The 27,814-nt window shown below is 32.6% G+C and overlaps 1 protein-coding gene across 1 annotated transcript in view; it reads left to right on the forward strand.

Moving 5' to 3' along the window:
• Positions 1-27,814, forward strand: part of LOC140446754 (putative inorganic phosphate cotransporter) — a 64,952-nt gene that overhangs the window by 21,555 nt on the left and 15,583 nt on the right. The window contains exons 5-7 of the mRNA XM_072539346.1: positions 1,345-1,494; positions 3,705-3,837; positions 24,104-24,348. Coding sequence (XP_072395447.1) covers positions 1,345-1,494; positions 3,705-3,837; positions 24,104-24,348 — 528 coding nt within the window. The remainder of the gene's footprint in view (positions 1-1,344; positions 1,495-3,704; positions 3,838-24,103; positions 24,349-27,814) is intronic.

The following is a 27,814-nucleotide window of genomic DNA, read 5'->3' on the forward strand; positions in this document are numbered from 1 at the left end:
GGCTAGGACGACAGGTCACATTGTTTATCCGACAGGATAATTCCTAGCGCCACCTAGGAAATAAATCTGAACTACCAACTGACATTTTAATAATATTTTTAAATTCAAATCATACTTTTGATTTATTGCTAATTCGTTTTAAAACTTGATGACTTGATGAAATATTTTTTGAGTGTCTTGTGGTGTAGGTAAAATTGTCCATCGGATCATGACGTAGTATACATCATTAAAAAAGGAAAGGGGGTAGCGAATAGGTTAAGACAGAAAATGCATACATGGCTGCAGTGCAAAATACGCATTACATCGTATCTCCGTTGTTAATGGTCCTATTGGAGCCTGTGACGTGTTAAATAAAAATGGAGGATATAACGAATATATAAAAGTAGAAAAAAACAAGCAAGGCGACTACAAAAATGGCATTACACAGTATCCTTATTTTTATTGAAACTATAGTTACATACGAAATATCATAGGGCATTATAGATAAAAATAGATTAACTAAAAAACAAATTCTGATTTATTTATTTAAAAAAGGCTTCTGGCTAAGTCCAGAATAAACAACTGATCCCCACATGCAAATCCCAACATGCCAACATCGAATAGATTAAGATAGAAACTACAAACAAGATGACTACCAAAAGGACACAACACAGTATATTCATTATTAATGAACGTATAGTTACATACGAGATATCATAAGGCACTATGAATAAAAATAAAGTAACTTAAAGACAAATTTTGATTTATTGACATCAAGAAGGTCTGTAACTGAGTAGCAAATAACCAACTAGTCGAATACTAACATGCCACATAGCAAATTAAATGGGAGGACACATCAAATATTCAAAAAGAAACAAATCAACTACCAAAAGAGCACTACACAGCATATTCGTTATTATCGAACGTAGAGTGACATAAGAGATATCACATGATACTATGTATGATAATAGATATATTATAATATAATAAATTTGCTTTATTGACCTGAAAAAAGCCTTTGACTAAGTATAGAATAAACAAATAGCCGAATCCTAGAATCATAGGACATGACACATCAAATCAAATGACGTAAGATTTATAGTGTAGTACATAATATAATGTATATAGCATATATGTAGCGTAGAATATAATGTATATATAATGTAATGATGTCAGGTCACAAGAGTACCAGATTATACTTTATATTTACTTGGTTTATATAGAAGTTTATTATTTTAGAGATTTAATGAGTGACTGTAGATGGCAATTGATTATTAAATCCTCCATCGCATGCGACGGACAAAATTACTAGTCAAGTATATTAATTTTCTTTTGAAATAATAAAAATATTTAAATAATTTTTAGGTAACATACACACCTTTTAGGGAAATATTAACATCCCCACCTTTTTGGGCTCTAACAGCAGCAGCTTTTGGTTATGTTTGGGGATTTTGGACTTTGCAAAGTCAAATGCCAATGTATTTGAAATATGTGATGAAGTTTGATATTAAATCAGTAAGTATATTATTTTGTTTATTTTTATAGATATAGCTATTAATTCTGTTACTGATATCCCTTTAAAGTTTTACTTCTGAGCCTAATGATGTAGTATAGATTTTAATCCCCAAAAAATTGATTGCCATTACTTTTACTTCGCTGACATAGTTAATATTATCTCAAGTAACAATTAGTCAATAAATATAAAGATGGCTAGACTTCTTCGGTCGTGAAATATACTAACCTTCTTCTTCTTCTTCTTTTTATATAGACATGACTCTGTCTGTTTTTCAATGTGTCTCCAGTAAGTTGTCGTTTCATTGTTTTCGTAGTCTCCCTGCTGATCGTCTTTCTATTGGGGAACGTCTCTTGCCGTCTTTACTACTCTATTTGTTGTCACTCGGCTTATATGATCGTTTCATTGTACTCTTCTATTTCTTACCTAGTCCTTGATGTTCCTCACCTTGCATCTACGTCGTACATATATCTGTACTTCTCGCTCTATCCCATAGTGTCTTACCATCAATTTGTCAACCATCAATTTGTCTTACCATCAAGTGTTTTCATCTCGGCTGTTATTAACATCCTTTTTGTCCTCTCTGTGTCAGGTCTTGTTTCTGCCGCGTAATTCATTATTGGTCTGATAACTGTTTTGTAAATTCGGCCTTTCGCTTCTTTCCCGATATTTTTATTTCTCCATATTGTCAACCTGCGTCTCTGTTTGCTCTATTCACTTGATCTTTAAGTGGACTTCAGTTTCGAGCTTTCCGTAGTTAGATAATGTGGTGCCTAGATATTTAAACTCCATTACCTTGTTCTATTATCTGACCTTCCAGCTCTAATTTACATCTTAGTAAATTTGCTGTTGTAACCATACATTTGGTTTTTTTTTTGGGGAAATTGACATGTTAAATTTTCTAGCGGTTATATTAAATTGGTACAGAATACGTTGTAAATCATCTCCACTTTGAGAGAGTATTATTGCGTCGTCTGCGTAGTATATTATTTTAAGTTGTTTTTCTCTCATTTGGTATCCTTTTTTAGTTCTTACTTTTTTTATTATTTTATCCATAATCTGGTTAAGCAATAGAGAACTCAGAGAATCTCCCTGTCTTATCCCATTGCCAGCTTCAATAGGGTCGGTTAATTCTTCTTCTACTTTTACTTTTGTGTTATTTTGTTAGATATTTTCTATCGTTTTGATTATTCCCAGAGGTATATCCCTTGCGTACAGTAATTGGATAAAGTCTTTTACTTTGACCCGATCAAATGCCTTCGTAAGGTCCACGAAACATATATAGCTGGTTTGTTGTATTCTAATGGTTTCTCTTGCACTTTTCTCATTATAAATATAGCGTCGGTGCATGATCTTCCCGACATGAAACCTTGTTTTTCTTCTGCTAGTGTTATAATTACATTCAGTTTATTTGTTATCACTTTGGTTGTTAATTTTAGAGTTGTTTTTAGTAAATTAATTCCTCTGTAATTTTCCGGGTCCGATTTGTTTTCCGTTTTAAAGAGGGGTATTAGGATGCTTGATCTCCATTCTTGAGGAATTCATTTTTTTTTATATTATTTTTTTAATTAGTTTTAATAGTTTTTTTGTCAGATCTAGTCTGTCCAAAAGGAGTGTAGGAGTTCTATCCTTCGGTATTCTGTTCTATCCTGATGATTTTCTATTTTTTAATTTTCTCAATGCTTCCTTTACCTCTTCCTCTTCAATATTTATTTCTTCGTTTGTCGTCACCTCTGGTGTTGGTGGTTCCTTATCGTTACCTTTAGCAAATAGGGATCGAAAGTAGTCTACCCATGTTATCTTCTTAATGTGTTTCGTTTTTATTAGTTCGTTCATCTCTTTTCTTTGTCCTCTGATCATTCTCCATATTTCTTTTTGTGTTTCGTAGAAGTCGTGTTCCATCTGTTTTAAAAAACTCTGCCAGTGTTCCTTTTTTATTTTTTTAACTAAAGTATTCGTTTCATTTCTGATTCGTTTATAATGGTTGTATTCCTGTTATGTTTTTTTTGTGTTCTGTATTGTAAAAAGACTTTCTTCTTTTCTTCACATTTTTGTGAATTAAAATTTTTTTTTTTTTACAAAAAGATATGCACTTTTTAACAAAACATAGCATTTCGAGTATTTATTATCATAAACAAATTATTAATATTTAGTAGTAAATATTATGATTTGTATTTAAATGTCTTTTTTATTGACGTATTTCTTATTGCAGAGTGGTGCCATAGCAGCTCTACCGTATTTAATGCAATTTTTGGCTGGATATGTGTTTAGTTTTATTTCGGATTATTTACTAGGCAAAAATGTGTGGTCCATTGGTACTGCACGGAAAACTATGAATCTTATAGGTAAGTCAAATTATTTTTTTTGCTCTTTTATTTTTAAGAAATCCACTTTTTGGTATATTTTTATGGGATTATTAGCCAGAACAGCTCTCTCCCTATCTCATGTTGTTTCTCCATTACTGAGCAGTGTAATTTTGTCCAATACTCCTGAGAAATTTTCTCCATTGGTCTCTAAGTAGAGTATGGGGCACTCAAACCAGACAGACACACTGCGCATGCGTCAACATAGACCAGACCTAGCGTCGGTAAGCATTGCATCTGCATTACCGGCCAACGTGTAACTTAGCATAGTTCCGAACCTTTTAGTCATGACCAAAACCATTTCAATTCTTTTAATTATATTTTAACTGTTTAATATTTTAATTTCTGTTAACCATTGTTTTATTCTTACAATAATATTTTCAATTAATTAATTTTTTTTAAATTAAAGAAAAAGTCTTTCAGAGGTAGGATTTGAACCCGTATGAAATATTTACTAGACCAGCATACTGCACGCGACACCACGAGCTATTAATGTTATGCGCTCAAAAGAGTATAATAATATAATCCGGTTAGCAGCTGTGTAGGAATTTTAAACATATAGGTACTCCTCGTTTTTATTGCTGACAAATTAAGTGACTAAGATGAATATACTAAGAGATAGAAAAAAAAATAGCAGGTTAGGTTCTCGAAATAAATCAGTGCGGTAACAACTCATTTATATTTTTTAAATAAAAATTATCTATTATAAAAAAAAGTTTGTAATGAGTTCTAATGAACGAAAACTATCATTGACCCGGCAATATTAAATTGATATATAGTGGTAAACCGCCGTACAAGATTTTAAATGGACAACTTAAAGAAATATAAGTTTCTAGTTGTTGGATATTTAACGAGATGACAACTGGTTGACTTTAAACGAATATTAATATAGATACTACCCCTACAATTCATTGAACGTCTGCTGCTTGACAAAGGCGTACATTGACCTTTAATGCACACTGGTTGACACAGTTCTTTCATGCACACATATCTCGTACACTGCTCAATATAGACATACAATTTCGTCATACACTCCCAATCAAACAACCAGTTTGAATGGTAACAATAATTTTTAGGAATTTATTCACAACGGGGTACCCAGAAACTTCATTTGCCTAATACACTTTTTGTTATTCTAAACCATTGTCTTTTTTAAATGCAACACAGATGAATGTCGTTTCATCCTGTCAAAAAACATCTTACTTTCACTCTCTTATACTTTAACTTTATTGTTGGAAAAACTTTTAAATATTCGGAATTTAATAACATTTATTCAATCTAGCTATTGGAATGATACCAAAAATAATTTTTGTGCACAGGGTTTTCAGAACTTTCATTTGTCTTTGTTATTCTAAACAATTGTCATTTTAAATACAGCACACACATGTGCGCGCGCGCGACGACCATCGCATCGACCTTTCAATGAACGATTCTTACTCTTTTACTTAATCGTGTTACCAATAAAAATCGCCCGTGCAAGACGGAATAAGAACAGAGATGGTAAAAAAGGTGGTTAACTCTAGAATCAATAAAAATCCTTAATAGATGCATAACAAATTATAGCCGTGGCACAACACACAAAAAGAAAGATCGAATAAACACGAACCGACCAATTAGTCTTTTACCACACCCATGTAAATTATTAACAAAGATTACAACAAATAAATTAGATTTATACCAAAGAAGGATTCCACAAAGGATACAGTACGAATGATCATCACACACACTCAGAAAAATGCAAAAATTCCACTCAAGTTGGCATTTTTTAATAACGCTTGCGATTCCATAGAACAATGGGTGGCAATGGGTAGTTTATGCATTAGACAACGGCAGAATAGACCCCGATATAAAAAGCTCTTGGAAAACATTTATATGAAAGCAAAATTTAAAGTTAAAATCTGTGAAAGCTCAATAAGGCACTATTAATGGGGAGAGGTGTCAGACAAGAAGATACGATGTCAGATAAGTTCTTTACACTTGCTTTGGAGGATATTTAAAAAAACTGGAATTGGAACAAAAAAAAAATATTAACATCGATGGACGCTACTTAAATCACTTGCGATTTTTAGATGACATTATACTGATTAGCACTTGTGCTAATCACTAACAGGAGTTACAAGAAATGTTAACAGACTTAAGCATTGGAGATAGTACCACTAAATATTGAGAAAATTAAGGTCATGTTAGCTGCAAAGGTTGAAAATGTAGAAGAATATGTGTATTAACAGTGTGTAACAGATTATGTGTCCTACTAACTATTTTGCCGTTGGTAGGTACGTACTTCTTTATAAAAAGGTATATAGATACAAAAGGACTTGGGTTTATTTTTTAATGGAATTTTCACTAGCATAGGAAATTTAATACTGTATTTTTAAAAATGTTATTTTTTTTTATTTAACATAATTTTATTATTTCATTGCCGAATTAGATGTTTTTTTTTATTTGCGGAAATTTCGTAATGTATTTTATTTGTATTATGTATTTTTATGTAAGAATCCGATTAATAAGAGCTGCTTTTAGTTCATCCATTATTTTATGTTATCTTGTATATCGCTTTTTTAATATTTATGTTTTGGTCTCATTTGTGTACTACATATGATATCTGGATAAAAGGTTATCCCAAAACAAATATGGTTAAGTGGTAAAATAGGTATTTGTGTTCAAATGGGTAGTAGTGCTCATGCAAAAAAAAAGAATGGTTAATTTATTTAACAAAAATTTACCACTTTGACCAATATTGTATACTTCTGAATGTTTTATCTCCTATTCAGGGGTAATAAGTAATCAATATAAGTAGTTAGTGTCAAATGTGCAATTATCTTTATAAGCAATAGTTTACTGATTTCACTCTACATGTTGAGTCCAAATAATTAAACCTTGGCTCTTCAGAAAAGAGCACTTTAAATTGCAAAGTAAATTGCGTGCAGAAGATCGTGTTCTGTGCAAGCTTTTTCTAGCCTATGACAACTAAGAAGGTGTGATGAATCTTGCACCACCCCACATTTATAAAGATTATCGGTATTTGCGGACAAGAATCCTCCAGGCAGAATGAGAATAATAACTATAAGAAGGAAGTTCCTCATGAGAATTCAATTGGCGGGGATCAACTTTTTTTTTGGCTTGATGACTTTTTCTGTTATATCTTACAGTTTTTTCTTGATTTGAGTCGGCATACAAAGGGCTGGTATTTGTGGAATGGATTTTACGAATCTAGACTTTGTTTGTTTCGTTCTCTAGCGAGTTATCTTCGAATATTAGGTATGGTGATAGCTACGATATGGTAGAGCTTATGTATGGATCTGAGTATTATTGTAACAAACTTCCGCTGGTGATTTTTGTTGACTCACTTATAACTAAATATACGTGACAAGTATGTGTTGGTATCACCCATGCTGGCAAGGTATATTCGGCAGCAGAACCATATAGTGCAAGCGTCTATGTTTTAAGGGTGGAAGGATGTGCGCCCCATTTTTAGCTGACAAGCTTGCGGAAAATATTATTTCTGGTCCTCAGTTTGCCTTTTAGTTTTAAACAATGTTCTGTGAATGACAGCGTGCGATATAAACTATCTCCAAGGTATTTATAGGAAGTCCAGAGTTCAAGGTTTACATGACACTATTGAATGTTAAGTTTTGTAAAAGCGTCTGTATTACGGAAATTTAAGAAGTACAACTGAGTTTTTCCGAAGTTTGGCTTAAAATTCTGTCGTAGTGTATTTTTATAGTATTTGCGGCATCATTTAGATTTTTCTCCACTTCAGCAACAAAAGTTTTTGGTTGTGCAACAATATCGTCTACATTTCGTCCTATTATCTAATGGTATGGGTAGATCGTTTGTGTATATGTAATACAGTGTAGATAGCATTACGCTACTTCAAGCGAGACCGTTCTTCTGCATTCTCCATCTGGTATTCTTGCCATTAAGTCATACTAAAAATCTTTTCTGTAAGCATACGCGGATAATACAAGTGAACTAATTATCCAAGGAAATGTTATATAGTTTTTGGAGCATTGTCCTCTAATTTAAGGTGTCGTAAGCGGCATTAAGATTGACAAATACCACCCAGGATATCTGATATCTTTCGTACCTGTTTTCGATGTGTTGGGTAAGATTTATTATTTTTAACGTACATGATCTTTCCTGTTTTTTCTTCTATTATCGGTGAAATTATATTAAGGATCGTGTGCAAAAGTATTTTAAATAGCCGACGAAATAAAGATATTGGTCGATAGGATCCTGGACACACATATAAAAAGCATGGAAAACGGAAAGTCTACCTTGGACAGTGGAGTCCTGTGGTGGACATTTGAGTCAACCTTGGACGAAAATTCAATACAAATTAAATGAGTCAATTCTCTGTTAGACATGATACAGTCTAGCTTGGACTGAGCTATTCTAAATAAACTTGCAATGATTACCACATTAAAAACTGTTTTTTTTTGTTATTAAATAAAATACCAAAATGTTACGTATTATTTATTAAAAATTATAATGGATCTAACAATTTTAAAATAGTTTCTCTTTGTAGCTCGGCCTTTTTGTTTAAACCTAAATTCATTAGTTCAGCAATTATGTTACGTTTTTTAACCATTTTTTCTTTGTATGATTTTCGTATCGCCATCCCACGTTCTGTTTTGTAAAATTTTCTTCTCTTTTCATTTGCATCATATTTTTTTCTAATACCTTCCTCGCCTCTTTCACACTTGCAGGTTGATTTTACGTGTAGTTCATGCTCTGATGTATATTTTTCTAAATTGTTAACGCCTCTGCTCGCTAGGGTAGAAATTTCATTACGTATACCTGCACAGAACTTTCCTCTCGAATGCAACCATTCTGATTTAAATAATCTTCTCTCGTAATGGGAGTGAGGTTTACCCAAAAGTCCATCTCCATCTCGACGAAGGGGTTTTTGACCATCAGCACAGGCAATGTATCTCAAAACACCAACACAATGGTCCAAACAAATAATTTTTCTAAAGGTAGTTTTTGGATGTAGTCTTTTCCCTGCACGTTGTATTTTCTTCTTGTAAGCCAACATTGTGGATCCACCTGTAAAGTGAATTAATGCATGGAGGTGTTCGTGTGCAGTACTTCCGTCTGGCTCTGTGTGTCTCTGCACGTCTCTGCGTACCTCTGTGTACGTGACGTGTGACGTTTTTACGTAACGTGTGACGTTTTTCGTGTGACGTTTTTACGTAACGTGTGACGTTCTATGACACGTAGGCAGAGGTACGCAGAGACGTGCAGAGACAATCTAACCTAATACATTTACCATCTTAAGGCAAACTTTGACCTTTGACCGTGTTAATGGCGCATGCGTGAAATAATCAATTAGGGTGGGGGAAGCTGTACTGGTAGATAAATTTAACGACTTCTTAAGGACTCTTTTAGTCTAGTGAGACAGTTTCGAGAGTTTAGTTCTTTGTTCTTAAGCATTCAGTTAAAATATGTCTATTTTGTCAAAAAGCGACTATCTGGCTCTTTTGAGTGTCAACGACATTAATGCTCTTTCGCCACAGGATATGGCAAAGGATTACGAAGCGTCACCAAGAGAATGGTATCATTTAATCTTAAATGAGAGTGACTTTTCTCTTCTAGTATGTGCTCCTAATGTAAAATGGTATTCTATTTGCCGATGTCATTTAGTAGCAGACGACGGAAGTACTGCACACGAACACCTCCATGCATTAATTCACTTTACAGGTGGATCCACAATGTTGGCTTACAAGAAGAAAATACAACGTGCAGGGAAAAGACTACATCCAAAAACTACCTTTAGAAAAATTATTTGTTTGGACCATTGTGTTGGTGTTTTGAGATACATTGCCTGTGCTGATGGTCAAAAACCCCTTCGTCGAGATGGAGATGGACTTTTGGGTAAACCTCACTCCCATTACGAGAGAAGATTATTTAAATCAGAATGGTTGCATTCGAGAGGAAAGTTCTGTGCAGGTATACGTAATGAAATTTCTACCCTAGCGAGCAGAGGCGTTAACAATTTAGAAAAATATACATCAGAGCATGAACTACACGTAAAATCAACCTGCAAGTGTGAAAGAGGCGAGGAAGGTATTAGAAAAAAATATGAAGCAAATGAAAAGAGAAGAAAATTTTACAAAACAGAACGTGGGATGGCGATACGAAAATCATACAAAGAAAAAATGGTTAAAAAACGTAACATAATTGCTGAACTAATGAATTTAGGTTTAAACAAAAAGGCCGAGCTACAAAGAGAAACTATTTTAAAATTGTTAGATCCATTATAATTTTTAATAAATAATACGTAACATTTTGGTATTTTATTTAATAACAAAAAAAAACAGTTTTTAATGTGGTAATCATTGCAAGTTTATTTAGAATAGCTCAGTCCAAGCTAGACTGTATCATGTCTAACAGAGAATTGACTCATTTAATTTGTATTGAATTTTCGTCCAAGGTTGACTCAAATGTCCACCACAGGACTCCACTGTCCAAGGTAGACTTTCCGTTTTCCATGCTTTTTATATGTGTGTCCAGGATCCTATGTTAATAAGTAATATAACTCTATAATTTGCACAATACATTTATCATCACTTTTGTGTATGGGTATGCTTTTTAGCAAGTTGGTACTTTCTCTCATTTCTAAATTGACAGATCCGCTGTTTAACCGCCTGTACAGAATTTTCTCCTCTCTTTTTTATAATATATATAAACATTAATAAAAATCACTGCAAAGTACTTAAGATCAAGGGAAGAATATCATGGGTTATTTTTGGTTTTGTCATAATTTACCCTGAAATTACTAACATAATGCTCTTATTCCCATATGTTGAACTTTATATATAGTACCAACATATGCTAGTCATTTACCATCATACTAATTTTATACTAATCGAATGAAAACTATTAAATTAAAGTCAATTTCATGTAATCAAATGCACCATCCTTAAACACAGTCATCTAAAAATAACGCACCTCAAAAATATTGACAATATACCAAAATGGCTTAAGCATTGAAAAAATTAAAAGAATTGTGAATAGAAATGGGGGGAGACATATATAAAAGAAGCAGAGCAGCATAAGCTTACCGCATGAGAATATTTTTATATAGCAATTTGTGTCACAATTTTATAGTTTTTCGAAAAATGAACTCCGATTTGAAGATTAAAACGACAAATAAAATATAAAATCATGTTGTATCTTATTCCCAGGATAAAACTTCAACAGTTACAAAACCTCACAAGAAAATAATTAAAAAATAATAAAAAATCATTGTGAAATTTAAAATCCATATTTATTTATACTTCTAGTATCTCAGAAAAGAGTAATATTTGTATAAGGCCTGTAGGCATATTTTGAGGTATAAAACTTCAATTAAGAAATTGGACATTCTTCATAAATTACCCTGTATATTTTAATATGTAGGCCTGTTTAAGTTTTGCAGACTTAGAAAACACTGAACACACAAACATTTATTCTTTTGTGCACTAGATTGTAAAACATACATAATCAAAACAAATATTGTCTAAAAAATATTCTACTCCAGTTTAATACCAATACATCAGATATTATAAAAAATTTGTTATAGGTGTAAATTTTAGATAAAAACCAAATGATAGAGCATATAGTGAAATCTTAATATCTTGGAATAACTGTATCGAGCGAGAACAGTATTGATGAGGAAAAGAGACCTATTGCCGAAGAAGTGAGAAAGCAATTTTCAAAAGTGAAGGGTACTTTAACTACATTAAATAAAGTAAGAAAGCAATTGGCAAAAGATACTTTAAATACATTAAATAAACTACGCGTTACAACCTATCATGATACATGGATATTCGTACCGCAGAAACAAGACTAGTAGTAAACACGTCGAGGTGATATTTATATTTAGATACACTTAAAATGAGAATCTTAATAATAACCAAAATTAAAAATCCTAATACACAGAAGAAATAGTGATATGCGGAAGATACTCAGGATAAACAACATTCATTAATGGCTGCAAGAAAGAAAGGAAATAATGAACCAGTCATATTAATGTAATAGCAGAGGACAGAGTGTTTTAAATAGCTCTGGACAAGGGCTTAATTAAAAAAAAATAACACAGGTTGTTCAAAAAAGAGGGGACGGTAGAGAGGACGTAGTAGAAAATATTTAAAAAAAATACAAAGCATAAGCATGTTTTTTCGCACTCTTTAAGTAATAAAAATACGTAAAGACTAAATAGAATCCGGAATAGACATGTAACTTTTGATCTCTAGGATAAACCTATCTCCTGCGCCGATATAATATATTATGTAATTGAAATTTTATACACTCAATGTAACTGTTGATTTGCTTATTATCCATATATGAGTTCTGACCAATATTACAAACTTATTTACTTTTCACAAAGAGACTCTTTTTACCAACAGATACTATACAAATTTGATTTGAAATATCGTCGAAAAGTAATAGTCAGTATGTAAAATTTAAATTTTTAATAAAAAATAAAAATAATAGCCATTACTTATGGGGTTCAAAGAATGAGCCTTCTGTTCAATATAATTTGGTCAAATCGGTTCTTTTTAGGATCAACTATTCTAATTATGTCTATAAATATTGAGGACATATCTAGAGATAAAGAAACTTTACTTTAGTTAACCTTATGAGACATATGCGCTTATACAAATGTGACATATTTTTAGTACAGGAAACACATAGAAGACTGAATTACGCCAAACCTAGGGTAATTGGTATTCAGCTTATCGCTGGAAAACACATGGCAATTATGGAAATGCTCTCTCTGTGGACAAAGAAACAAAGAAAAACTCAATGTGAGAGAGGACAAAACCAGTCAGCTGAGGGAACCTTTTAACGATGTTGAGCTTGCATCCACCATCTACATGTATAATGAAAAATGATATGGCTGCCAACATTGAGGATCTAAGCACAGCCAATTACGAAATTTGGACCAAAACCACTACAATGGCTTTTCCGGTGCTGAATGATATACATGTACTTAAACTATGCAGAAACCAAAGTCTGGATACAAGCCAAAGTTATTACCTTGCTTAAACTCCGACGACCACAAGAGCTATCGACCAATATCTTTATTTCGTCGGCTATTTAAAATACTTTTGCACACGATCCTTAATATAATTTCACCGATAATAGAAGAAAAAACAGGAAAGATCATGTACGTTAAAAATAATAAATCTTACCCAACACATCGAAAACAGGTACGAAAGATATCAGATATCCTGGGTGGTATTTGTCAATCTTAATGCCGCTTACGACACCTTAAATTAGAGGACAATGCTCCAAAAACTATATAACATTTCCTTGGATAATTAGTTCACTTGTATTATCCGCGTATGCTTACAGAAAAGATTTTTAGTATGACTTAATGGCAAGAATACCAGATGGAGAATGCAGAAGAACGGTCTCGCTTGAAGTAGCGTAATGCTATCTACACTGTATTACATATACACAAACGATCTACCCATACCATTAGATAATAGGACGAAATGTAGACGATATTGTTGCACAACCAAAAACTTTTGTTGCTGAAGTGGAGAAAAATCTAAATGATGCCGCAAATACTATAAAAATACACTACGACAGAATTTTAAGCCAAACTTCGGAAAAACTCAGTTGTACTTCTTAAATTTCCGTAATACAGACGCTTTTACAAAACTTAACATTCAATAGTGTCATGTAAACCTTGAACTCTGGACTTCCTATAAATACCTTGGAGATAGTTTATATCGCACGCTGTCATTCACAGAACATTGTTTAAAACTAAAAGGCAAACTGAGGACCAGAAATAATATTCTCCGCAAGCTTGTCAGCTAAAAATGGGGCGCACATCCTTCCACCCTTAAAACATAGACGCTTGCACTATATGGTTCTGCTGCCGAATATACCTTGCCAGCATGGGTGATACCAACACATACTTGTCACGTATATTTAGTTATAAGTGAGTCAACAAAAATCACCAGCGGAAGTTTGTTACAATAATACTCAGATCCATACATAAGCTCTACCATATCGTAGCTATCACCATACCTAATATTCGAAGATAACTCGCTAGAGAACGAAACAAACAAAGTCTAGATTCGTAAAATCCATTCCACAAATACCAGCCCTTTGTATGCCGACTCAAATCAAGAAAAAACTGTAAGATATAACAGAAAAAGTCATCAAGCCAAAAAAAAAGTTGATCCCCGCCAATTGAATTCTCATGAGGAACTTCCTTCTTATAGTTATTATTCTCATTCTGCCTGGAGGATTCTTGTCCGCAAATACCGATAATCTTTATAAATGTGGGGTGGTGCAAGATTCATCACACCTTCTTAGTTGTCATAGGCTAGAAAAAGCTTGCACAGAACACGATCTTCTGCACGCAATTTACTTTGCAATTTAAAGTGCTCTTTTCTGAAGAGCCAAGGTTTAATTATTTGGACTCAACATGTAGAGTGAAATCAGTAAACTATTGCTTATAAAGATAATTGCACATTTGACACTAACTACTTATATTGATTACTTATTACCCCTGAATAGGAGATAAAACATTCAGAAGTATACAATATTGGTCAAAGTGGTAAATTTTTGTTAAATAAATTAACCATTCTTTTTTTTTGCATGAGCACTACTACCCATTTGAACACAAATACCTATTTTACCACTTAACCATATTTGTTTTGGGATAACCTTTTATCCAGATATCATATGTAGTACACAAATGAGACCAAAACATAAATATTAAAAAAGCGATATACAAGATAACATAAAATAATGGATGAACTAAAAGCAGCTCTTATTAATCGGATTCTTACATAAAAATACATAATACAAATAAAATACATTACGAAATTTCCGCAAATAAAAAAAAACATCTAATTCGGCAATGAAATAATAAAATTATGTTAAATAAAAAAAAATAACATTTTTAAAAATACAGTATTAAATTTCCTATGCTAGTGAAAATTCCATTAAAAAATAAACCCAAGTCCTTTTGTATCTATATACCTTTTTATAAAGAAGTACGTACCTACCAACGGCAAAATAGTTAGTAGGACACATAATCTGTTACACACTGTTAATACACATATTCTTCTACATTTTCAACCTTTGCAGCTAACATGACCTTAATTTTCTCAATATTTAGTGGTACTATCTCCAATGCTTAAGTCTGTTAACATTTCTTGTAACTCCTGTTAGTGATTAGCACAAGTGCTAATCAGTATAATGTCATCTAAAAATCGCAAGTGATTTAAGTAGCGTCCATCGATGTTAATATTTTTTTTTTGTTCCAATTCCAGTTTTTTTAAATATCCTCCAAAGCAAGTGTAAAGAACTTATCTGACATCGTATCTTCTTGTCTGACACCTCTCCCCATTAATAGTGCCTTATTGAGCTTTCACAGATTTTAACTTTAAATTTTGCTTTCATATAAATGTTTTCCAAGAGCTTTTTATATCGGGGTCTATTCTGCCGTTGTCTAATGCATAAACTACCCATTGCCACCCATTGTTCTATGGAATCGCAAGCGTTATTAAAAAATGCCAACTTGAGTGGAATTTTTGCATTTTTCTGAGTGTGTGTGATGATCATTCGTACTGTATCCTTTGTGGAATCCTTCTTTGGTATAAATCTAATTTATTTGTTGTAATCTTTGTTAATAATTTACATAGGTGTGGTAAAAGACTAATTGGTCGGTTCGTGTTTATTCGATCTTTCTTTTTGTGTGTTGTGCCACGGCTATAATTTGTTATGCATCTATTAAGGATTTTTATTGATTCTAGAGTTAACCACCTTTTTTACCATCTCTGTTCTTATTCCGTCTTGCACGGGCGATTTTTATTGGTAACACGATTAAGTAAAAGAGTAAGAATCGTTCATTGAAAGGTCGATGCGATGGTCGTCGCGCGCGCGCACATGTGTGTGCTGTATTTAAAATGACAATTGTTTAGAATAACAAAGACAAATGAAAGTTCTGAAAACCCTGTGCACAAAAATTATTTTTGGTATCATTCCAATAGCTAGATTGAATAAATGTTATTAAATTCCGAATATTTAAAAGTTTTTCCAACAATAAAGTTAAAGTATAAGAGAGTGAAAGTAAGATGTTTTTTGACAGGATGAAACGACATTCATCTGTGTTGCATTTAAAAAAGACAATGGTTTAGAATAACAAAAAGTGTATTAGGCAAATGAAGTTTCTGGGTACCCCGTTGTGAATAAATTCCTAAAAATTATTGTTACCATTCAAACTGGTTGTTTGATTGGGAGTGTATGACGAAATTGTATGTCTATATTGAGCAGTGTACGAGATATGTGTGCATGAAAGAACTGTGTCAACCAGTGTGCATTAAAGGTCAATGTACGCCTTTGTCAAGCAGCAGACGTTCAATGAATTGTAGGGGTAGTATCTATATTAATATTCGTTTAAAGTCAACCAGTTGTCATCTCGTTAAATATCCAACAACTAGAAACTTATATTTCTTTAAGTTGTCCATTTAAAATCTTGTACGGCGGTTTACCACTATATATCAATTTAATATTGCCGGGTCAATGATAGTTTTCGTTCATTAGAACTCATTACAAACTTTTTTTTATAATAGATAATTTTTATTTAAAAAATATAAATGAGTTGTTACCGCACTGATTTATTTCGAGAACCTAACCTGCTATTTTTTTTTCTATCTCTTAGTATATTCATCTTAGTCACTTAATTTGTCAGCAATAAAAACGAGGAGTACCTATATGTTTAAAATTCCTACACAGCTGCTAACCGGATTATATTATTATACTCTTTTGAGCGCATAACATTAATAGCTCGTGGTGTCGCGTGCAGTATGCTGGTCTAGTAAATATTTCATACGGGTTCAAATCCTACCTCTGAAAGACTTTTTCTTTAATTTAAAAAAAATTAATTAATTGAAAATATTATTGTAAGAATAAAACAATGGTTAACAGAAATTAAATTATTAAACAGTTAAAATATAATTAAAAGAATTGAAATGGTTTTGGTCATGACTAAAAGGTTCGGAACTATGCTAAGTTACACGTTGGCCGGTAATGCAGATGCAATGCTTACCGACGCTAGGTCTGGTCTATGTTGACGCATGCGCAGTGTGTCTGTCTGGTTTGAGTGCCCCATACTCTACTTCTCTATCTTTTGCTGATCTAAAGGTTTCGCAAAATTAGTGGCCCGCTGAATTCTGAATTTAATCAGACAATCTGGTTGGTAACCTTCCTCTTGCTCTTCTCCCTGGAACTAAGAACTAGGAACCAAAGAACTGTAGAACTGACATGTTTTAGATAGCTGCTGACATGTTTTAGATAACCTTTTTTGGTAATTATTTAGTAAGCCGGAACGCCTCAAAAATGCCAAATTTTTTGTGGAATTAGCCGAAAAAGTGAAAAAAAACCTCAAATTTTAATGTTTTCTTTGCTTTAAACTAGTAAAAGTGCCCAAATAATCAAAAATACAGAAAAAATAACAAAAAAAGTAGTATGAATAAAAAAAAATTACATAAAAAGCAAAGAAAAGTATATATACATGTCTTAATAAAAAAAACGTAACTAAAACATATTAAATCTCACTGTTTTTTACTGTCAAATTATGAAAAAATGCGTAAAATTGTTTAAAATAATCAAGATTTTTAATATTTCAAAACAATATGGCGGCCATGCGCAAGAAGTTAAATTTTATGTACTTTTGACATTGTTGCCAGTTTTAACCTTTAAAAGATCTAAAAATTTCATGAAAATTACCTTAATTAAAACAGGTGGATACAATCTTAATAACCACGTGCAAAACGAGTTAACCATCGTCTTATTTTATTATTAAAAATGTAAACCAAAAAACCAAATCTAACCTAACACTGGTAAAAAAAAGCAGTAATATAAATAAATAAAATGTTATAATATAATTAAAAATCAAAATTTTTATATTTCATAAGAAAACATGAAATTAAAACTAAACAACGTAACCAAATCTAACCTAACGCTGGTAAAAAAGCAGTAATAAGAATAAAATTTTATCAAAATTTTTATTGTTCATAAGAAAACATGGTAATAAACGTATAGTAACGTAACCAAATCTAAACTGACCCTTGTAAAAAAGCTATACTTTTCAGTTAAAAGTAGGTAATAATTTATTCGTTTTAAGTTTTAGGTAAATTTTTATTTTTCATTAGAAAACATAATTTTGAATAACTATGGCAACACTGGTTAAAATTACCCTTCTTGATCATAAGAAACAGTTGTCATTCCTGTCATTTCTTGTTGTTTCATGGTAAATAATGGCGGTGGCTTTTAAAAATCGGGCATATTTTAAATCATAATTATATAAAAAAAGAACGCTTTGCACCGAATAAAAATCATTGCACAATCATTAGTAAGTGAAGGAGAATTCATTGATATAAATTTCATCTCCGTAGACACGGTTCCGGTTTATTAAACTAGTACCCCTTTTTTAATATTCGTTTGTAAGTTTGCTAAAAATGTATTTATGCACTATCGTCACAGCTAGACATTTAATAGGTTAGTTGTTTCGATTAAATAATATAAAAATGCATAAATGGATGCAAACTAGATTAATTTAACCAATTTAAAAGAAGAAGTAGATAATCTTACGAACACTTCACATATATTTCTCTTAAAAACTAATTTTTGCCTTAGTTACATTTATTTCTTCCGATACATCGCAAAACAGTTGTGTTTTCGTAATAAGCAAAGTATACTTTTATTATAGTTTTCACAACGTATTTTTGACCGACTGTGAAAGTTTTCCATTATTCATGCAAGAGGAAAAATGGTTATATCAATAGTGCCTTTAAGCCTGTAAGGGTTTATTTGATCGTCTGTATTTTGGAGAGGAATTGGAGTTCTGGTTTTCATTACTTTCTGTTTCTTCGTGATTTCTTTTTCGATTAGTTGGTTCATTAACAAGGCCATTAGCTACTTCCATCCTGAACTCCAAAAGATCCATGATTGTGGATGAAGAATCCCTATAAGAGTTCATTTCGTGGTTTTCATAAAAATTCGGTAATACTCTAATGATTGATCTAGTATGACAACTCCACCCATATGTTTTTTGTAGTTAGCAATCACTTGACGCACAATAACATCAATATATTATGCTATACAAAATATCAATACATTATGCTCCCTGTTTATCCCAGCGGGTTACGTTGATATTTTCGTCTGAAGATGTACAATTGAATGAATTAAGAACAGACTTATTGTCCTTCTATTTCACAACAACTATGTTGTCGCATGCAAACTGTTGACATTCACCAAGAAGTTTCTTGTCACAATCTGCTAGCAATAGCAAAAGATCCGTTTAGATATTAGTTACTGGTTGAGAACAACCCCATAGAACAGATGATACAATTCAGATATCTGGGCATAGATATATCAAACCGAAGGAGTCAGATCTATATGGACCTATATGCGCACAGATAGTAAACTTAGAATCTAAAAGACTTGCATACGACCGATCATGACATATGGCATAGAAGTGCGCAAAAATACCAGCTAAACGAAACAGATGCTAATGGTTGCCGAAATGAAAACCCTAAGAACAATAGTGGGCAAAACAAGAAGAGGCAGAATGAGAAATACAAACGTCAGAGAGCAGTGCAAAATTCAATATATTGTAAGATGGGAAAGGCAGCGTAAGAGGATGTGGTACAATCATGTAAGACGAATGCATGAGAATAGACTCCCAAAAGTTGCCCTAGAAAACAACCCGCCCGGTTCAAGACCTCCCGGAAGACCACCTAAAAGATGGAGAGATAGTTGCCAATCTACCTCCCAGGAAATTAACCAGAGGCAGCTTCAGAATTAAACAGATTAAAAGAAAGATCTCAGAGAAGTAAAAGAAGAAGAAGAACGTAATTATTAATACATATAGCAGCATGCTTAAAAAATCATCATAAAAATAATCTGAAATACTCCAGTGGATTTCTGATGTCTTACTGAATAACTTTGATTTTTTAATGAATGGTACTTGCCTCCAGAGCCTTCTTCGACTGATCACGCTGCTGTTATGTGTTGGTTTAGTAGATCTTTCACTACTAATGTGTCCTAGCAAAATACCGTTTGTAAGTAAAACAAGCATATAGAGTGTTCATCACACATAAATGATCCATATTTTTTGCATTTGTAACTGGTACGGCTTTTTTTTATTCTGTTTCAAAAGCCACATCTACTTATACTACCTTCTGGAATATGTTGAGGGTGATTTTAAGGATCTACGTTAGTGATTTTCTTTATTCTTGCTGACATGACACATAGCGAATGCCAAATTATGCAAAAACTATTTTCGCGATAAAAGAATCTTGTTATTATTATAATAGAGAAGGACCGTGGAGTTTATACCGGCTACATTTTGCATGGAATAAAAAATTACCATTGGCCATAGTCGAGTATTATAGCGCAGTCGTGGGCAGCACATAACTTATCAACTGTGTCAACTCTCCCCTTTATTGAAATCTAGTCAAAACTCATTTCGGGTTTCATGGAATCCTCACCAATTGTATCATCATGGTGTAAACTCGACAAGAAGATTACGTTTTTTTTCCTTTTTGGTATATAGAACACCAAAATAATATCATCATGAACAGCAAATATGCTGGATCAAATGCGTCTGCTTATGGATATAGAAAATTTATGGAGCAATTCCTCCTTATTTTTGCCACACGCTCCTAGAAATAAAGCATGTTAGCAAGAATATGACGGTTTTCTGCTCAGAATTTTTTTTGCATGCAAGAATTTGCTTGAAATTTTGACAGTAGGTAGAAGATCAAAATCTTTAGTGTGGCAATATGTGCTTTTCCTCCGGGTTTGGTTACCACTCCAACTCGGGGTGGACTTATTTTATTTATAACTTACCTTAATTTTCATGCAAATATCTTTACTAGTGACCATTTTAAAGGTTTTATTAACATCTTTAAAAAAAGTATTTAAAACTTATCATTTTCCTGCAGTTCAGCACCATATGTTTGGATTTTTTATTCAATGAATAAAAGTCTATTATCGAACAGCAATAACTTTGATAATATTAAGTTTACGGTAATAATAAAGAACGAATCTCTTTATTTCATGAGGTTTATTAAATTTTAAAACTGTTTTTTTCCGATACAGTCTAATTTTTTGGAGTTATTCGCGAAAAAACGGTTTAAAAACATGCTTTTTTGCCATGTAATTTGTGAACTTTCAGTCATGAATAATTCTAAAAATATTTACTCTTTGAAAAAATTCTTTAGAACATTTTTGCCTTATAATTTACTATTCTATATCACAGTTTTTTTTTATAAACTTTTTTAACCCCCAAGTTGGGGTTTTTTGTACAGAAGTGAAAGAAAAATATAAAGAAAAAAAAAGCCTACCTGAAATACATGTCAACCAAAATACAAGAGGCACACCATAATTACAAGACATTTAGAAACGAAACACATGCACTTGTAAGAAAAATAAAAACTGATCACTGGGAACGCTTTTCGAAAGAAATGGAACATGATTTTTACGATCTGCAAAAGGAAATATACCGCTTCATAAGAGGTCAAACAACGGAAGTAAAGGAACTAATAGACACAAAATACAAAGAAAAGGAAAAGTGGATTGACTACCTAAAAAAAGCTATATGTAGAGGAACAACAAACGATGCAAGAAACGAAACACCAGTGATTACCACAAATGATGAACTTAATATAAATGTGAAGTTCGGAAAATACTTGAAAACCTGAAGAACAGAAAAGCAGCAGGTAAAGACGGAATACCAAACGAGTTACTAAAATATTGTAAAGCAGCAATGACAGAACAATTAACAACATTAATTAATAAAATTATAAAACAAAATAAAATACCGGAAGAATGGAGAACAAGCGAACTAATTCTACCATTCAAAAAATGAGATAAAAAACAGCCAGAAAACTACAGAGGTGTAAACTTGTTAAATACTACGCTAAAACTTACAACTAAAATTTTACAAGTGCTAAGAAATCAGAGGATATTTCGTAGTGGAAGATCGTGTACAGATGCAATATTCGTTATAAAGCAAATTACTGAGAAATCACTAGAGTATAATAGACCAGAATTTCTGTGTCTAATTAACCGAAAGAAAGCGTTTGACAGAGTAAGACTCAAATATGTAATCTATCTTCTGTATATTAGAGAAGTTCCCCTAAATATTATAAAAACTATCGAAAACATCTACCAAAACTACAAAATGGAAGTCAAAATAGATAGACAACTTACAGAACCTATAGAAATAGGCAGCTGAATAAGACAAGGGGATTGATTGAGCCCCATGCTCTTCAATTTGATCATTGATGAAATCATCAAAACCGTTAATACAGGAAGTATGTACAGAATGGGAAACAAAGAAATCAAAATACTCTTTTACGCAGACGACACAATATTGATAGCCTAAGATGAAGGTAGTCTACAAAGACTGGTCCACAGATTTAACATAAGAGCAAAAGAATTTAATATGACAATTTCATCTCAAAAAACTAAAACAATAGTAGTCAGCAGAGAACCAACTAGATATAAAATAGAAATTGATGGCATCAGTATTGAACAAGTAATGAAAATAAAATACCTGGGAATTACACTGTCTAGCTATGGAGACCTGGACAAAAAAGTGAGAGATCAAATAGAAAAAGCAAATAGACTGACAGGATGCCTTAATAACACTATATGGCGAAACAGACACATTAACACTAAGATAAAGTTCAGTATTTATAAAGCCAGTGTAAGACCAATAATTACATATGCCCCAGAAACAAGACCCAACACAGCCACAACGTAAAGGCTACTGGAAACGGCAGAGATGCGAGTACTGAGAAAAATTACAGGAAATACGCTGAGAGATCGAAAAAAAAAAGAAGTGAAGATATTAGAAGAAAATGAATCGTACAGTGTGTAAATTAATGGACACAAAATTTAAAAAAAAAGAATGGAATAACCACATAAGCAGAATGGAGGAGACCCCTTCTATTTCCCATTGTTGTACCCCAATTCTAGATAAATCAGCTTCAACATCATCCTTCCATTTTTGTTCTCGGTCGACCTACTGATTTTCTACCATCTGGTCTTTCAAAAAACACTGTCTTAAACATTCTGTCATCCTCTGGTCGTACCACATGACCTGCCCATCTTATTCGGTTTGCCTTGATATGTCTATGTTTTCAGTTCCATACCAATTCACCAATTCAGCATTGCGGCGTCTTCTCCAATCCCCTGTGAATTCATCTCTTTGATGGCCAAATATTATTCTGAGAACCTTTCTTTCAAATACCAGAAGCTAATTGATTTCCCGCTGGTTGAGAGTTCATATTTTACTGCCATATGTAATATTTGGGGGAACAATCGACTGGTACAGTGTTAACTTAGATTTTCTTTTTAGCAGCTTCGATCTTAATACTGTTAAAAGGGAGTAAGATGCTCTAATGCCGTTTCTTAATACACCTCCCAAATATAGTAAACCAATAAAAGCACGAATTTATAAAGCATGTTTCCTTTGCGTTCCTTTCTCGATTATTATTTTACTTGGGAGTGTCTAATATGTTTGTTTGTAGATTCAGCATGTTAACATGTAGGTTAACATGTTGTCGGTAAAAATCCTTTTCAAATATTTAGTTTACCTTTGAAATTTTTGGTAACTTATTTAGCACCTGATAAATGTGTAATTAAGTTTTCTGAACGCTTTTTACCATTTGTTGGAGAAATATTTTTTATCCATATAGGAGTTGTGTCTTATGCCCAGCAGAAACCATCATTTTAGCACCTTCCATATCTAAATTTTTTTCTTCTGTATCACTATTTTCATCCGTTCTCAATATTTTTTTTCTGGTAGTCATCTCGAAGGCATTTGTCCATTAGATGTTGCAGACGTTTTTGTTCTGCCTCATACGCATACATTTTAAAATTCACAATAACTAGCAAATGTTAAAAATTTCAAACAAACACGGCAGGCGCGCGGAGAATTTGTGCGCAATCAATAATTGCCTTTACGTCAAAGAACAGGATGTAACTGACACTTTTTTGTGGAAGGTACATGAGCGGGCTAGAATAAAAGGGTGGATAGTTTTTAAAAAATTGAGAAGTTTAGGTGGGTGCGGAGATATTGTCCGCGCGCCAGCCGTAGAAGGTAAAATACAAACTGACTGCTCATCCAATTCTCTAAAAATCTAAATTCTGTGTTTTTTTTATAATTATCCTGTGATTTATTACGTACATTTTAATTAATTTAATTTAAATATTATAGGTTGTTTGGGACCAGCTTTGGCACTGGTGCTGCTTCAAAGTGGAGGACCAGAACATGCTGTGAAAGCAATTGTGTTACTAACAATAGCGATTGCAACATCTGGAGCATGCTTTTGTGGATATACTATAAATCACATTGATCTATCACCAAATCATTCCAGTGTGTTAGTCGGAATAAGTAATGGTCTTGCACAATCGTGCGGGTTTTTAGCCCCTCTCTTTGTCCAGGGTGTGGTAACAAATGAGGTAAGAATATACCTACTTAAACTTTTACTTTTTGTGACCAAGTTAGGTTACCAAAAATATTTATATAAATTCCACCTTTTGAATTATGACTAGCTATATTCAACTTTTGATGTGCTTATCGATTGGTTTCTTGCACAATGCACTTAATATTATTGTCATTCACAACATAGTACAGTACATAACATCTACATAAATGCTTTAAAATCACTTCGTTAAGACGATCAATGTAAAATAAAAGTCGAAAAAGCTACTGAGAATCATATAAAATCGATAAAGTATTTTGACAAGCATTCCTAGCCTGTTTACCAATAAGCAAATAATTTTAGGAGGGTAATAAACGAACCTGATTGTAAATTACATTTGCAATTTACGGTCGACTTAAGTAAAATTATTGCTAAAGGCGGGTTGACATGATCCAAGAATGCTTGGATTCCAAGTTGGACCAAGTGGACTTTGTCCACTTCCACTTGTGTATTAAGTAAGTGTAAGTACACAAGTGTATCTGTACTAAGTTTGTTGCCACGATTAAAGGCGGGTTGACACGATCCAAGTGTACTTGTAAAGGGAGAGTGTTAGTGAGGAATTTAACCAAGTATATTTGGATCGTGTCAATTCGCCTTAAATTGAAATCTTTTTTATAATTATTTATAAATTAATTAAATATTTTAATAATTAAGTTTTATAAGTTCAGTGTTTCAAAACATGGAGAAAAGGACTGTGAATATATATTTTTTAAATTTACTGCATACAGAAGACCTTCTTAGTCCGATTTTGAGGTTACAAATCAAATCCACTTAGTTGAATAGTATTCACCTTTCCTAAAAAACTCGTTTGGTGATTAGTGAACTCTAACAAAAAGACAGGGTCGGCCTTATAAATATGTTTAGATAATTAATTATATGGATCAAAATAACTTAAGCAATTTTACTATAACGAATATAATGTCACAACCCACATCTAAAAACCAATCTTCTTCCAACAAAAATTACCTAGAAGTAGATAATATATACTGATAACTCCAATTTGAATAATACCAGTACCTTTAACGCATCTTATGTAAGCACTGACTTTCAAAATATCTACAAATATCCAAACAAGGACCAAGCAATTATTTCAGGGTGCAATAATTCAGGATTATGTACTCCAACTGGGACCTCTGGTAAAACCAAAAAATATCATTTTCTGTAGCAGAAATTCCCACAATAGAATATTTTTGTATTTATCTAATGAGTAAGTTACTACTTGATGAATTTTTTACAAAAGACGGTGAATTTGTTGTAAATAATGAGATCATCAAAGGCAGATGTCTAATTTCACCAGCGGATAGAATAGTAATATTAAATGTAAGCTCAACGATCCCACATGAATATCTTGGAACCTTACTGGAGAATAATGGATTAAAATTAGTCTCTCCAATAATGTTTCTTAGAATCGGTGCATCAAATCCGGAATACAAACACATACTTAGTTTCAAAAGACAGGTTTATGTCGCTCCTTCCCCAGATATTATCATACCCGAATCCTTGGAAATACCGTACGACAATTTATCATATTGAATTTTTTTTAGCAATAGACAATCAACGTTGCTTCACATGCAATCTGATTGGACATGTTGCATTTCAATGCCCTTATTATTAGTTCAAATATCCAACAATTACAACAACCCACACAAAATACTCACCTTATCTCGCCAATATCTCAACCAAGTGAAATATTTTTATTGACATATTCTGAGACAATAAATATTATTCTACTCAAAGGTCCCATATTAAAAAAAATTTTTCAAAAGACGCTAATATTACTTAAGACATACCCACTCTGGCAGCAAATCTAGATTTCACTGCCCAATCTGCAAATATCCCAACCACGGACAAAACTTCTAATTTAACAGCCTTTTTCTCAACAAAACGAATAGCTGATGATATGTCCTTAGCTACTGAAAAAAAATGCCACCAAATACTTCTACCTTCTCTCTACCCAAAAAAATTCATTGGAAAAACAAAAAACCCAAAAAAATACTTCATATCAAAAGCTCACTAAATCCATTATAAACTATATTAACTCCCGCTCTTCTTCCTTCATAATCTATAGTCTGCAGTACAAAAACAGCTCCAAAAAAATACACTGGGATCAAGGGATGTTCTTATTTTAACAGCAGACTTTACACAAAATCTTGCAATTTAAACCTATCGCAAGACACAAAATAAAAACTTCAAAACAATTCTAGGAACTCCACCTTTTCTCAGTCATTTGGTAACATTCGAGTCATTGCTACAGTGGAACTTAAACGGGTACTATACCCGTCTAAATATACCACAACATCTGATGGACCTTCACTCTCTGGACATATTATATTTACAAGAAACTTACTTCCGAATCGAAAATGTCCGCAGAATGAAAGGCTATAATGAATTCTTTAAAAACCGATGGTACAAATGTTGCTACAAAGATTAGCAACTTACGTCTCAAAAAAACTACAAGCTACAAAACCTAAAATAAATACAAACCTGGAAGCAATAGCCGTAAAAACTAAACCAAAACCTAATTATACCATATGCAAGATATACATTTGTGACCATTATTTAATCAGGAATGAATTGGTATCTTTAATTAATTAATCAACTCTTTAATTATTCAAGCTCTCCGAAAACTGACACAAAGAGACAAATTCTATAAAGCATATTTAACAATATGAACCTAAGTCTACTGAATGATGGAAGCAGTACTAGATTCAATATAGCTACTGACGATTGTTCCATCATTGATCTTTCATTATGTAGCCCAACTGGTTGAACAATAACTCATTTAAAGAATTGAAGGACGAAGGACCACCAGCCAAGGGCTGGAATGAAAAACAGAATAAACACTTACTTATATTTAATGCTAAGATTAAATAGCAATTTCTGATAGCTGTCCGAAAACACTGTGATATGGGATATTTCACTACACTTTTCACTGGGGCTATTTTCACTATAACATATAATCACAGTTCAAGTAGAATTGCTTAGCTAAATGTCGTTTCTATGTTCCAAGTGAACTACTGGCAACACTGCTGGTTTGAATAAATGAATGTTTACATGAAAATTATACCTGCGGTTTTAGGAATTACATATTACTACAAATGATGGGCTTGATAATATTTATGAATAATATTGCGATGCGATCTACTTAGTTAAGTTAGCTAGCGATTTCAGCTTACGTGATATTGCGACCAACTTTGGTAATAGTTTTTTCTCAACTGACTCTGATAACATCCAAATTATATAGGCAGGAAGCAGCGGGCTCTTATCCCAAGGAGTACCGTTAAATATCTTCCTTTATTCCTCCTAAAAATTGTAATATCGGCATAGTTAAAAATTTATATCGAGTGGAATGGAATTTCACCACCAACTATTATTCCTTATCTACAATGAACAAGTCTGAATGACTGACTAGGCAGTGACAACTTTCTTATAAAATTAAAGAA

This window comes from Diabrotica undecimpunctata, chromosome 7 (assembly GCF_040954645.1).
Source record: "Diabrotica undecimpunctata isolate CICGRU chromosome 7, icDiaUnde3, whole genome shotgun sequence".
NCBI classification, from domain to species: Eukaryota; Metazoa; Arthropoda; class Insecta; order Coleoptera; family Chrysomelidae; genus Diabrotica; species Diabrotica undecimpunctata.